General features: G+C 40.3%; 1 protein-coding gene across 4 annotated transcripts in view; it reads left to right on the top strand.

Annotated features, from left to right (window-relative positions):
• kcnab1a (potassium voltage-gated channel, shaker-related subfamily, beta member 1 a) overlaps window positions 1-14,772 on the top strand; it is a 126,789-nt gene that overhangs the window by 31,766 nt on the left and 80,251 nt on the right. The window contains exon 1 of one of the 4 annotated variants that reach the window (XM_031290805.2): window positions 13,008-13,815. The exons of the other annotated variants lie outside the window; for them this stretch is intronic. Within the exon in view, the coding sequence (XP_031146665.1) occupies window positions 13,610-13,815 (206 nt within the window). The 5' untranslated portion in view covers window positions 13,008-13,609. Of the gene's footprint in view, window positions 1-13,007; window positions 13,816-14,772 lie in introns of those variants that run through there. 4 annotated transcript variants of the gene reach the window in all.

The following is a 14,772-nucleotide window of genomic DNA, read 5'->3' as shown; positions in this document are numbered from 1 at the left end:
GACATTGGTTGTCATTTAGTAACATGCTGTGGAGTTGACACTGTAACAGCAATATGCTACTTTTGATTGTCACCAAGTGTCCATTGCATGGGACAGTTGCGTGGCAGAGCATACAATCTGCATTGTAACCACCGAGTAATTAGGCTAATTTTACTCTTGAACCTGCTCAAGTGTTTAATCAAGATACAGTTTATGATTAAAAATATGTAATGATTTTTAAAGACATCCAAGTAACAATGTAGAGATGTGTTAACTAAAGCGGGATTTACTGTATTGCAATGTGTTAAATTATCCTTTGACTACAAATCTACTGTAAGACTGTCCTCAGTACAGCGAGCGGAGATGACTGGTTGTGGTAGTGATAGATAGAATGTCATGACGCTTTGACCCTTCCTATCTTCACCAGCTGTCTTAATAAGTAGCTGTAAGCTAATGCTCCTCTGAGAACAATGACAGCCTCTCAAATGGATACACTCGGGATTATGACCCTCTGGTGGGTGTGTGCGTTGGCGCATTCATGCCACCTCGGAATGACAGGGACCGCCCCCGTGATTACGTTGTTTTTCCGACTACCAGCGTTCACATGGTTAGGATGGTCGGGATGCGTGTTCTTCTTCTTCTGTTATATTGGCGTTTGGCATAACAACTTGTTGCATGACTGCCACCAGCTGTTGGCCGTAGCCTAGAGCATCAGGTGTGTTAAAACATGGTGAAAACATGGAGGCCACAATAATTTGCTGCTGTTTTCTTATGCGAGCATACAAACAGCACATCGTCAAGTGTTTGTTATCTGCAGGACAACGAACGGGAAAGGACACTGATAAGGTGTTGGGTTTTTTTTATATATAGGCCTATTTATGAATAATTTGAAACATGTTATGTCTGTGTTTGTTTCTCAGCAGAGGTGTTTGTCCACAATAAATAAGTTTATTGTCATTGAAATATGTTCAGTGAACCAAAGTCGCCTACATCAAACGTCAGTTGTCAACAACGCGTCACCAACTGGGAAACTCTGGCCCGAGTTTCCCACCTCTGATTCCCACAGGAAGGGACGTGAATGATGACGTTTTCACTCGGAAAAACATTTTTCGTGTGTGTGTGTGTGTGTGTGTGTGTGTGTGTGTGTATAACAAGAGACACTTATGTAATTAATAATATTGATGTTGGATGGAGGATGTTGATATCACATGTTCACATCCTTATCATCAGATACTTTACAGAGTTTCTGACAGAATGATGGATGTGTGTCTGCGTTTCTATCTTTGTAAAGTACTGTATATCAACGGTACATGTCGATGTATTACTGGAGACAGGGATAATTATGTATACAAATTATTAGACATTTCTGTATTGTTAAGGCCTGATTGGGGCGTGTTTTTGGCTCATCTTTACCAGAGAACTACAAAACAATCTTGATTATAAGCTCAACTAAGATTGGAGGGGGGGGGGAGGTTAAACTAACTTATGCCACAGCCGGACAAGTGTAGCTAACATAAAAACGTATGCCAAGTGAAGAAAAATATAGCTCAACAGTGAGCCACCCACATAATACTAAAATTAATATACTTTTACATATAACATATGAGACCACAGAAGAGTAGGCTACAATAAAAAGGTTTTCATGCCTCCCATTAGAAGGGGATCTGATATCTAAGATTTAAACAAGAGGAGGTTAACCAATATTTTATTATAGGCTAAATCTTTTTAATCTTCTATAATTTTGAAAGCTGCATTTATGGATATGAAATTTGACTTTGATTAATATAAAATAGTGGTTAACCTTATCTTTTCTGAAATCATAAAACATTTAAAACTACATCAGCGTTTAACGTTGACGTTTGTTTAAGCCATATTACATGAGAGGGTTTAATTTCGAGGTCCGAAAGGCGCATCACTGAAGTGTAGGCCTCCTCAAGTGTAATATTGTGATTATACAACAACGGTTACCAACAAAATAAGTGATAATCAATCTGTATTCATATTGTGGAGCAATTCGCTCTTGAAATACAAAAAAAACAGGCAGGATTGCTAGTCCCTCCCTGTTTAGTCAGCCAGCCAATTTGAGCAATAGCTTTGTAGAGACCGTGGGATTTCCCAAACTGAATAAATCCTGCCCGCACATATAAACACAAAACTGCTTTGCTAGCTCCATCGTGTTGTAACTAAAACATCTGCTGAAAAAATAAGTGTATTTATTAACATGATTGTCATACTGTTTAGTTCAAAAACATCCAAAACACCAAAGTGCAAAGACATAGCGGATCAGACACAAACGTTTATTTTGAAAAGTCGAAGCTCGGGGAGTGCATGAGACGGGAGGTCTCCAGGCTACAGCCATACCCGACTCGAAAATCCTAGACGTGACCTGCACTTCGTTTAGTGCTTTCTGATTAGCCTGTGTTTGTATTGAAATAAAGGCTGCTGCAGAGAGGCAGCAGCTGAGGCTGCACAGTTTGACCAGCGGGCAACGGCCGCACACCAGGCCGCCGGATGGTGTTGCTAAGAACTTGCAATGTATAACTATTATCAGACTGGCCCTCGCGGCCTCGAAACACTACCGGCCCACCGGGAAAAGTCCCGACTCTCCCGATTGCCACTCCGCCTCTGGACTGAGAATATTCACGTTTCTTATGAGCCTCATATATCAGTGTGAAAGTCTCGAGTAACCCGCTACACAACAGCTTTTTCAGCATTTTCCTGTTTCTCTCCTGATATGACGCAATTCTTCCCACTCATAGGGAGCCTCGGTGATGCCGGTCTGGTCTATAGCCTGGAGCCAAAGCCCATCTATCAGGATCAATTTTAGGACATGGCAAGAGGACAAATCGAAGACCAGGGTTTTTGGATGTATTGTTGGTGCAACAAACTACTCAGCAAGTTTTCGGCATAGTTTTTTAATTGAAAACGGTTCGTTTAAAGTCAAAGTTTGGAGCGAATTACATTTCCTCTGTTGTTTACGCTGTTGTCGTCTATGGGGAACGTGGGATTGTTTTCCCCCAGAAAGGGGCGTGGTGATGAGACCTTCCCTAGGATGACATATTGCCGGTAGTACGTATTGCCAATACATATTTTTTTTTTTTTTTTTTTTCTTTTACAAATTCTGCCTCCTGCACCTTAAATCACACACTGTAAGGGTTTTCAAAACTGTTTCATTCCTTTAAATATTATTCAATATTATTCATTATATATTCAATAGTCACAAAAAACATTCATCTGTTAAGCAGAAGTTAAATAAAATCTGTTGCCTGTAAACCAGATAAACAGCATTCACAGTGCTATATGTACTGGTCAGGAATAATAAATTGTTTTGGAGCAACAGATGGTTGAAGTTGTACTCTATGTTGTAACTACAGTAGTGTTTAGAGAAGTCATAATTTTTGTGGTTCAAGCTGTCTTTCGGAAAGCAGACTTTTAATTCTCATTAGCTCCACGGGTCTTGACCCATCCCCTTTTTTAGCCTTGGGTAGGTACTATGGGCCGACATTGAAACGTTGTTTGTGCACACTACACATCCTCATCTGAGTCTAACTTAATATTTTCTGCAAATGTTACAAAACAGTGCTTCTAACCTAGTTCTAACACCTGGAGAATCCTATTAAGCTACCAACTCTCCAAGGGGTGCCACAAGTTTGAAGATTAAAATAAGTTCTTGAACAGGCTGCAACCCCAATAAGGGCCATGTTGTTTCTTCCTGACTTGCAAACCAAGTCTGTTCTTCTCTTGTTTCACTTACCATGCAGTTTTGTTAGGAATATGAGGACACACACAGTCAGATTTGCTCTACAGCATCAAACCTCACTAATAACAACCTCCCTACAGCTGCCATAAATGGTTCAGTCCATGGCAGTGGGAACAGCTCAGTCCTATGGGCAAGCGATGAGGAGCTTACAGTCACAAGGAGGGCTGACGTCCCTGATGTTGACCTGTAAACTTACGTCATGGCACTCCGAGCAGAGCCACAGACAAGGGCGTACATACAGTATGTACTGTGTGTATGTTGTGAGCTACAGTACACAGAGTACACTTGAAACTGGAATATGGTGGAGAGACCCGTTACCAATCTGGCAGTTCACAGATTTCTGTGGTATTTGTGCGATATTTTCACGCTGGCAAAAGAAAACCAGCATAACGACTAAAGACTAACTTTTTTTACTAGGAGCACTGTAGCCCCTAAATGAAAATGTTAGGGGCACAGGCAGAAAATATAGGGGCGCTTACCTTATATCGGCCTACAATGCAATTTTTTTTACATTTTAGCCATTTTAACTGAATTACTGATAAATGCTTTGATAGTAAATACAGAAACTACAAAATGTGCTGTTTTATTTTAGTTCACAGTCACATTTTAATTGAATGGTGCTTAACAAATCACTCACGGACACTCCCCCTCTCACACACATTGGCCAACTCTGTTGCTGTTAAAAACTGGCTATTTATGTTATGCTAAAAAAAGATATCCAAGGACCAAGTTTGATTTTAGCGCAATGTCACTCAGTTTATAATCACAAACTAAAATATATGTTCATTAGGGGTGGAACGGTACATGTATTCGTATTGAACCGAAACGGTACGGCCGTCACGGTTCGGTTCATGAATTTACACGGAGAATATACGGTATAAAAATAAATAAAACTTGTGTGCAAATTAATTAATGTAATGCGGAACTACGGTTAGATACGCGGGTTCTTTATGGACACCTAATCTGTAGCCCCGCCTTAGCTCTGAAGCTGTTTGGCGCGCTGCCTATGTAGCCGATCTCTGCCTATGTATGCAGTTTTAGTGAGTCAGAGATAGCAGCACTAAGGACGAGTATGGCGAGTGGTGGCGACCCACAACAGTTAGAGGACCAGTCAGTTCCAGTAGTACAGGCGAGAGAGTGGTGGATAAGACTGCTGTTGTAGATTAGTGGTACTTTTCCAGCGTCGCGGCTCCGAACCGTAATGTTAGTTGGGACAGACACCTTGTTTCTTTAGGCTAACTAGCTTTAGCCAGGCAGGGAGCAGCTTTCTGCGGTGAAAAGTGGCTGTGAGACGCCGTGAGAAAGTTGCATTAATCAGGTAATTTAGTTTGTCTTTGCAGAGAACAGAGATGCTGTATTTTCTGTTTTATAGCTGATTGTCTTATTTTGTTTACAAGTTACAGATGGAGTCTGGAGATGATTTGGGGTACTTATTGTTTACATCTTACTTTACACACTTCAGGCTGTTGCAGCTAGCTCAGGGGAGAGACTGTATGACACTAGGTGGTACATCCTGAGACATCAGTGTTTCCCACACATAGACTAATGTGTGGCAGTGCGCCTCATTATCAACACCGGCAGCCGCACATTGCGTTTCGTTATAATACATTTTTTTTTAAACGCTATTTAAAACGCGTTCTTCTGCATTTCCTTTCCCTACTCTCCTCCGTCTCTCTGTCACTTGTGTCTCGCTCACATACACACACACACACACACACACACACACACACACACACACACACACACACACACACACACACACACACAGCTCCTCCCACCGTGCAGTGTTTGGTGTCTTTAGCCCCCAATGTCGCCTTCCAGGCAGCGCGGCAATGGTTATGTCAAAGAAGTTATGTTAGTGTTAAGGTGTGGGTTAGCTGCCTGTAAGGCGACATTCGAGGCTTAAAACACCATCGAGCCCACCGTGCACACAGCGTCTGTCTCCATAAAGGAGAGAAGACTGCTGGCGAAATTCACAAGTTCACTAAAGGTTGGTATCTATCTCGTGAACACCTTTACACAATCACACATTCACAATCACCGACCCGACTCTTAGCAAACAAGCGATTGCGCTTGCTTTAGAAAGTTAACTAGTCGCAAGTTCGCGGTAAAATGCAGTTGGGTTGTCGAGGTCAAAACACTATATAGCAGCTGTGAATCAAATAAACGTATAATAAATAATGTTATGTCATTTTTTACTCTGACACCCCCCCCGCCACAAATTGCTTTCGAATCTGTGGGAAACACAGGACAAAAAAATTTGCCTTCTGCATTTTTGTTTTGCTTTTCCCTCCATTGTACCGAACTCGTACCAAACCGCGATGTCTGAACCAAACCGTGACTTCTGTGTACCGTTCCACCCCTAATGTTCAACAACGGGAGTGTAATGTGAATAACACATAAAACACTTAATTAAACACTTCAACCAGCAAATGCATTTAGGTTCAGCATTCATTCATCATCATCAACGTTATGTTGGATATAACAGTGATGTGCAGCATTGTGCTGCAAAATGAAAATGTGCAGCAGCATGATAATATTGAAAAATCACAACTCTGATTTCTTTTCCATTTCACCCCATAATTTTGTGCACAGCACACATGTATTTGAACAAAAATGGCAAGTGTCCTTCGCTATTGTCTTGATGACCTTGCACACTTGACCTAATGCCTCAAACTGGTCATTGCAATTGATGTATCAGTCTATGTTGTATGAACAGTTCATAAAAACCTGTTTTTGTTCTTTCCTTAGGAATAGTTGTGAGAGTCTTTCAAACAATACCTCATCAGCAGTGTAAAATGTGTTATGTTTGAGTGAGTGTGGTTTCATGAGCATGTTTGGACGCCTACAGCACACAAACTCATACATTTATGTGTGTGTGTGTGTGTTTTGTGCACTCTGTATCCCTTGCTCTGCATGAGAAAACATGGCTGTTTGCATTGTGTATATCATGTACATCATATAAATGATATTCACATCAGTGTTAGGTCAGCTACCGTTGACCTGAGGTTAATCACTGCACAAGCACTGTTGATCACTGTACAAAATTTTGCAGAGACACACACATGTACGCACGTACATGCGAGCATACATACAGGCATACATAGCGTGGGGAATCTCATGGGGATTTCAATTTGTAGTGTGTGGGCTTTTGCTGACCAAGCTCATGCCCCAACATGAAGTATAACACACACACACACACTTACACACACAGGTGCAAAAGTAGAACACAGTCGTTGCCTTGCGCTCAGCCTGTCATCACTTGCTCCTTGCGGGGCAGCTGCTGGGAAAACAAAAACAAAACGTGTTTATAATCAGAAAAATTGTGAAAGGTACTTAAAATATGTGCAACCTGACTAATAGATCCTAGAAATAGGGGCACATTTTAAACCCACAAGATTTTATTTTTAGACACAACCAGCATTCACAACATGCTTGACATTTTACTCCAGGCGATAAGACTACTGCAGTTTTTTCAGTTGCAGGAGAGCAGAAGCAAAATGGAACATACTCTACATGCTGTGTGACACCTCATACCATTTGGGAAGATGCAAGCTACTGTAGAATACAAGCAAGCTAGAAAACTTAAAATGTGCAACACTCACCAATGATTAAAAGACCTGAGCTGCTGTCACAGATTCTTCTTAACAAATATAGTTTTATCAGTAGCTCTCTGGAGCTTTCCTTTTCTTTCTTTTCTTCTTCTTCTTCTTCTTCTTCTTCTTCTTCTGTGAGCTCCAGAGTAGCTGTACAACTTCTAATAAAACAGCAATGCTTGTATTGATTGCTGCTGAATTGTAGCCTCCTTTGTTGGGCAACAGAGTAATAAATGTGTGATGTTTGAGATAATTTAATAAAACCTGCTACATTGTCCATATGCAGTGTGTTCACTTCACTTGTGAGTGCATTTTTCCTGTGTTATGTTTACTAATTATTATTAATGTTATTTATGTTAGTTTAGTGTAATATTAAGCTGGTTACCGGTTTCAAGGTATACCACGGTTTGAAAAAGTCACTTTTTCAAAACCACTAAAATATTCCGTCATTCTGTTCTTGCGGTATGAGCTGTTTTTTATGAGTCGTCAAGAAAAAGTGCAGATTAGAAATCCCTCTCCCTACCAGTGTGTAGTGTGTTTACAAATAAAACGTATTGTGTTCAATGGAAACAAATGTTTTTATTTTTTTACCCAGCCATTTTAAAATAATACATTTTAAAGTTGTAATTGCAATTTCACAATACTGTGAAACTGTGATATTTTGGCCAGAGGTTATCATACCGTCCGAATCTCATACCGGCCCATGCCTAACAGTAACACACAAATTTACGATGCGATGTGACTATTGCACATGCGCACATCGCGATGTAGACGATATCGTGCAGCCCTAGTCTGAAAGTACAGAAGGTATTGAATGCCTGGTTAAATGTGTACTCTTTGCTTATTTATTGATCAGGCATGACCTGATTTAAATCCATTTTTTATATATTTTAGATTTTATTTAATTTTGGCAAAGTTCTTGTCTGGTGGTTTGTGTTTCGACAACATTTGACATTTGAGTCTACTAAAATTAGGCTTATTTTGTATAACAACTAAACTAAGAGTGTGCAGCTACGCAAGCTGCACTGTGAGTGTACTTTGGCACAGCGGTGCTTTGAGCTAAATGCTATGCTCACAGTGACAATGATAACATGTTAATGTATAGCAGTCGTAATGTTCATCATGTTCACCATCTTAGTTTAGCATGCTAGTATGCTAACATTTGCTAATAGCACTACACACAAAGCACACCTGATGCTGATAGTTATTTCTTAGATAATGCAATTTGACCTTATAGTGGGGCTCAATGAAAATCTAAGGGATTAACAAAGTTATTACAATTCATTGTGAGGTGGGCATGAATGTGTGTAGAGCTGGGCGATATGGAGAAAATCAAATATCACAATATTTTTGACGAAATGCATCGATATCGATATTGTGACTACTGCATCTGCATGCTTTCACAAAATATTTACACAGTGAGAATTGTAATAAACAATCATGATGATATAATGACTAAGTGGGTAAAGGCAAATAATAGAACAGCTAGTAAGTCTGGTAAGTTAGAAAATTACATCACTTTACTGTAATGCAGCCTAAAACCAAGAAAAGACAACACTTTTCTGATAATGCGATTATACCAAAATTTAAGACGGTATCTAGCCTTTTATATCGATATCGATATAATATCAATATATTGCCCAGCCCTAAATGTGTGTATCAAATTGCATTAAATCTATCAATTAGTTCAGGAGACATTTCACTTCAAACCACAAATGTCCACCTCAAAAAATTATGGTGGTCCTAGATGAAGAATCAAAGGATCAGTCATTAGAATTCATCCTCTGGGCACCATTTCAGTCTAGCCCAAAGTGGAGAAGTATATATTTTGTATGAAAACACATTTATAGTCCTCGAAGTAAAGTATCATAAAAGGTTTTGTTATTGGACTGAACATATTATCATATCGGTTCTTTAAACAATATCCATAACTGTTTGGTACTGACGTTCTCCTTTGTGTCCAGAAAACTAACCTAACAAACAGTGTCTGAAGGGATCATATATTTTTTCAATGAAGCAATATGCTCTACAGTTAATTTCTTGTCCTTGGCTCTGCGCCTCCCACTTCCAGTTTAGATGCTGATTTTGAAAGAAGAACCAGACTGATAACACAGGTGTTAGTATTACATTTACAACCACATTCTCTTGCTTGTAGATTGTGGTTTGTACAGCCTTTTTTACACGTGTTCACATTAGACATTCATTAGTTGTTACAGTAAAGCTGCTGACAATGGAGAAAACCACACAGCAAACCAAACCAATATACACACATTATAAACATTGTATAATTTCTTTCTGTGTATTTGTCCAGATAATGATACTGTGGTCTGTTTCTTCTGCAGTGCTGACATTTACCCACACACACACACACACACACACACACACACACACACACACACACACACACACACACACACAGACTGTTGAGTATGGAGGAAATATTTATTCATAATTCAAATTGAAAGTCCAAAGAGAAATTGAAAGTCCAAAGAGAAAACGAAGCGAGATCAAATTAAAAATATTATTTTTTAATTTTTTTTAATTTTCCATTTGGCTTTTCCATTTGGATTTAATATTTGGCTTTTGAATTTAAATTTAACATTGGCTTTTAATTTGGATTTAATATTTGGCTTTTGAATTTCAATTTAACATTGGCTTTTCCATTTGGATTTAATATTTGGCTTTTGAATTTAAATTTAACATTGGCTTTTCATTTGGATTTAATATTTGGCTTTTCGATTTCAATTTAACATTGGATTTTCATTTGGATTTAATATTTGGCTTTTGAATTTACATTTAACATTGGCTTTTCATTTGGACTTGACACATGTCAATGTAAATGAGGAGGCGTGGCCCAAAGGTTGGTGGGAGGGTCTGAAATGAAAGGGGTGCAGAGGTACCTTATGAACAGCAGGGGGAGCTGACTGCTGGGGAGCACACTGTTGAGGAGCATCTGTCTGCAGCTTGGCCACCAGGCTGGCTTATCCTCTTATTTCACATGATAGAAACTGATGATGTAGGCTAAACACAAACAACATTTCATGCAACAACAGTGAAGTTTTCATGTAGATACTATAATTGGGCCCGTGTTAGTGAGGACTAGATTAGGACTGTATTTAAAGCTGATTCTGGTTTCCAACTTTGCCCCAGGTGTGTCTGTTTAAAACACGGACGGAGACAACTTCTCTCTTTTGATGTTTTATTTAATTAAGCAACAGTACAAACATGGGTGTGGGTAGCTCTGCCACGTATGTTTGTGTGTTGTCAGATCTCGAGGACACACACACACACACACACACACACACACACACACACACACACACACACACACACACACACAATCTCAACCGGGTAGTCATCGTCCGAACTGCGACCTCTCCTTTTTCTTTCTCTCTCTTTTTTCTCCAGGTGGTGCGCGCAGTGTGAGGTGCGTGTCCGCGCTATTCTCCGACACGTACTCACAACAATCACTCCTGATTGACGGCCTTTTGTACAGCCCGTGTACTTTTTCGTTCATTTGATTTCCGATTTTGAAACGATATCCAAATTTGAAAAATGGGTCATTTTAAACCTTGTTAATATTGATGACAATGTGTTCAAACGGAAAACGTGTGTGAAACAGATGGAAATTATAAAAAAGAAATCAATTCTATAATCTAGATCGGGAGTTTGCCGTAGCAGCAGCAGCAAACAACTGGAAACTTCTTACAATTTTTGTCTGCTATTTCACCACTAAATTCACTATTGAGACTTTTTTATGCGAGCAATTAACTGTGTAGAGTTTGAATATGGGCAGTTTTACAAACATTGATGGCCAACTGCACATTTTCTCCGATGTTGTCAGAAGCTCCAGTCTGACGGGACAGCCAGCTGGTGGCGGCCGGGATCGCTTCTCTGCCGGCCGGCCAGTGATGCTCACAGACACCGCTGTCAGCTGGAAGTCTCTCAATAGAATCATGGACAAGTTTATTTCCTGAAATATGGCTCGTTTTCCGTTTGAACACATTGTCATCAATATTAACAAGGTTTAAAATGACCCATTTTTCAAATTTGGATATCGTTTCAAAATTGGAAATCAAATGAACGAAAAAGTACCAACCTTTGGGCCACCGCTCCTCATTTACATTGACATGTGTCAAGTCCAAATGAAAAGCCAATGTTAAATGTAAATTCAAAAGCCAAATATTAAATCCAAATGAAAATCCAATGTTAAATTGAAATCGAAAAGCCAAATATTAAAAAAAAATATTATTTTTAATTTGATCTCGCTTTGTTTTCTCTTTGGACTTTCAATTTCTCTTTGGACTTTCAATTTGAATTATGAATAAATATTTCCTCCATAGTTGAGAGACCCTGCAGCAAAATGCTACATTTACCTCCACTTGACACCTCTTATGGAATTTCTGGAAAGCACACAACATAAACGCCTTACACACACACACACACACACACACACACACACACACACACACACACACACACACAGATGCACTAATTCTCTGTAAGCTCTGTTACGCCTCAGCCTGCTGTTTTTAGTCATTTTCTTTGTGCTGATTCCAATCTCTGCATACCTCCCCCATCTCGTCCATCCATCCTCTCGTTAGCTTTGATTTGTAGCTGCCTGTGGGGGTTGTAGTGTGTGAGGGGATTTGGGGAAAAATTATTACTTTGTGTCAGCTAATGTATGTTTCAGATGTGCACATAGTGTAGCTCTTGCATAATGTTTATGTATGTGTGCACATACAGAAAAATGCTCAAAATATGACCGCACCTGAACAAGACTAATTCATTTCAATTACAGTATGTATGCTGTCTTTAAATATATAGTGAATTTTAAAGCAAAGATCCAAAACGTGGCTCAGTATAGCAGCAGGATTGGATGACACTGAACCAACGTTTATTTGTTACTTGTGTACTGGTCCATAAAAAAGAGAGAAAAAGAGGAAAATAATCAACAAAGGAATACCATAAAGAGAATAGTATGTAGAGTGCAGACGGAATAAAGGGTTACAGCTTTGCTACATGGAAATTATTGAAAGGAAGAGAGAAAGAAACCTTCAAGACTGATGACAGGTGAGAAAAGATAGTGAGCTGTGAGTGAGAGAGAGTGAGAGTTAAAGAGAGAGAGAGCAAGACAGAAAGAGAGTGGGAGGGAGAGAGTGAGTGTGTTGCGCTCCATGTCTCTCAGTTCCCTGAAGGTGGGCTGTCGGCAAAGTAGCTGCCCTGCTGAGAAAAATAAACAGGAAGATGAAAAAAAGAGCATCCAAACATCGGATGGAAAACCAATATCGGAGAGCGAGGGAGACATAGAAGGGGAGAGGAGTGAAAGGGGGAAACTGGGGCACACGCACAGTGGCACGTATTCACATTGGCAGGCAGGGGGAGAATGGGAGTGCTGAAGAGAGTAATGAAAAGGGGGGAGATGAAGAACGAGGAGTGGAGGAGAAGAAGCGACAAGATGGGAAAAGTGCTGATGGCAGAAGTGTGATGGTGCACACTGCCAGGAGCTGAGAGTGACTCCCCCCTTCTTCCTTCCTCTCTGCCCTGTCTCCCTATCCCTTCTCTGACCCTGTCCCCGCCTCTCTCTCTCTCTCTCTCTCTCTCTCTCTCTCTCTCTCTCTCTCTCTCTCTCTCTCTCTCTCTCTCTCTCACACACACACACACACGCTCTCGCTCTCTCCCTCTTTTCCCACAGGCAGACCAGGGAGAGAGAAGCGCCTGGGTCGCATCTCCGTCTCTCTCTCTTTCGTTCTCTGCCATCCCTCTGCACTCTCCCCATCTCTGTTTGCGATTCTGCAGCTGAAACCCTGTTAGAAAATTCCCTGAGCTCGGCATCATAGGCAGTACACAGGAGCAGGATAGACCGGGGGAATAAATTGGCAATCCCTCAACGAACTGAGGAGTCTTTTTGTTCTTTTCATGCTTTTGATGATTGACCTGTTCCGCTGCCTCTCTTCTACAAGTAAAGACTTTGAATGGAAGACTTGATGTGACAAAAAAAGAACAGAACAAAAGCTTTTGCAGCTTTATGTTGCCTCACAGGACAAAGTGATGCAAATGAAGACAGTGTTTGGAAGTGAGGAACTGAAGACTTAATCCATCTTCAAGAAAAAACTGCAAAAGAAACAGGAGAACGTGAACCTGAGGACGAGACGCTCAATCAGTTGATTTAAAACCAAACGCTCTCCCTGTCAGTCTCCGTCTCCACTCCTTCTGTCCCATCTATACTTTTCTTCCGTTTCTTGGGCTCTGCTCCCTCGACTGAAACTCAGCCATGCAGGTGTCCATCGCCTGCACGGACCATAACCTGAAGAGGGGGAATGGGGACCACAGCAAGAGTGCCACCAGCCCCAACGTGGTGAACCAAGCCAGGGCAAAGTTCCGCACCGTGGCCATCATCGCTCGCAGCTTCGGCTCCTTCACTCCACGGCACATTTCACTCAAGGAGTCAACGGGGAAACACACGGGCATGAAGTACAGGTGTGTGTGAGTAAAGAGTGTGTGTAATGTGCAGGGGTTTAGTGACTGTAGGGTATGTTTCTTGAAAAAAACTGTTTTTTAGGTGTAGTTTGGATTACCATTGTTTTTTTCCTTCACGTTTGTGTGTGCTGCCATGCTATACTCATGTTTCTGTCTATATTTCTTTTCTTGCCCACTCCATCTCAGCAGCTGTATCTTCATTATTCTTTTATTGTGCTGCTTAATATTTCATTATAATGCAGTTGTCCACACGCTTGTAATTTTGAATGCAACTTAATTAATTTGTTGTGCAATTCTTTTACTCCTTTTTTTAAAAGTTAAACGTTTAAAAGATGGTATTTATAATCACCCAATGTAGTACACTCTACCTATAACCCTTTTTATTGATGGCTTGGTAATAATTTATTATTGTTAAACAACTTTTAGTGGAATTGTATCATAATAACGTAAACAAATTCAAATTTAACATATGGATATCAGAAATATCCGCATTAGTATCTTAACACTAATTTTGTTTCCGACTCCTACTTATGTAGAACCCAGAGACATTTGTTATGTAGTGCTTTAAAGAATAATTTTATGTAAATGAGAAAACAGCTTTAAATCTTGTTGTTTACCCACTGCCTTACTGAAAGTCACAGAATTTTCCTTTTCTGCTGTAAAGCCCCACTCTTGAGCCTTTTGTCGCGGTTATATTGTGGCATTTCATAAAGCCACTCTGCCAGCACCATCTGAAGCACCTTCTGCCAAGCCTGCAGTATGTTTTCACTGAGCTTGCGCTACACATTTCAGATTTGATCCTCAGTCTCCAGATTTACCAGTAAGTCATACAGAAGCTCCTCATTCACTTTGGATGTTACAAGCAAACCTGACAGGATTTACGAATAAATGCTGTTACCTGCTACCTGGTGAGAGTTCTTTGTGTGCTCCGTCTAATAGCATTGTCTCATCTCTCCT

Source organism: Sander lucioperca, chromosome 8, assembly GCF_008315115.2.
Source record: "Sander lucioperca isolate FBNREF2018 chromosome 8, SLUC_FBN_1.2, whole genome shotgun sequence".
Taxonomy (NCBI): domain Eukaryota; kingdom Metazoa; phylum Chordata; class Actinopteri; order Perciformes; family Percidae; genus Sander; species Sander lucioperca.
Note: the sequence above shows the minus strand (reverse complement) of the source record. Positions and strands in the feature narration are given on the sequence as shown.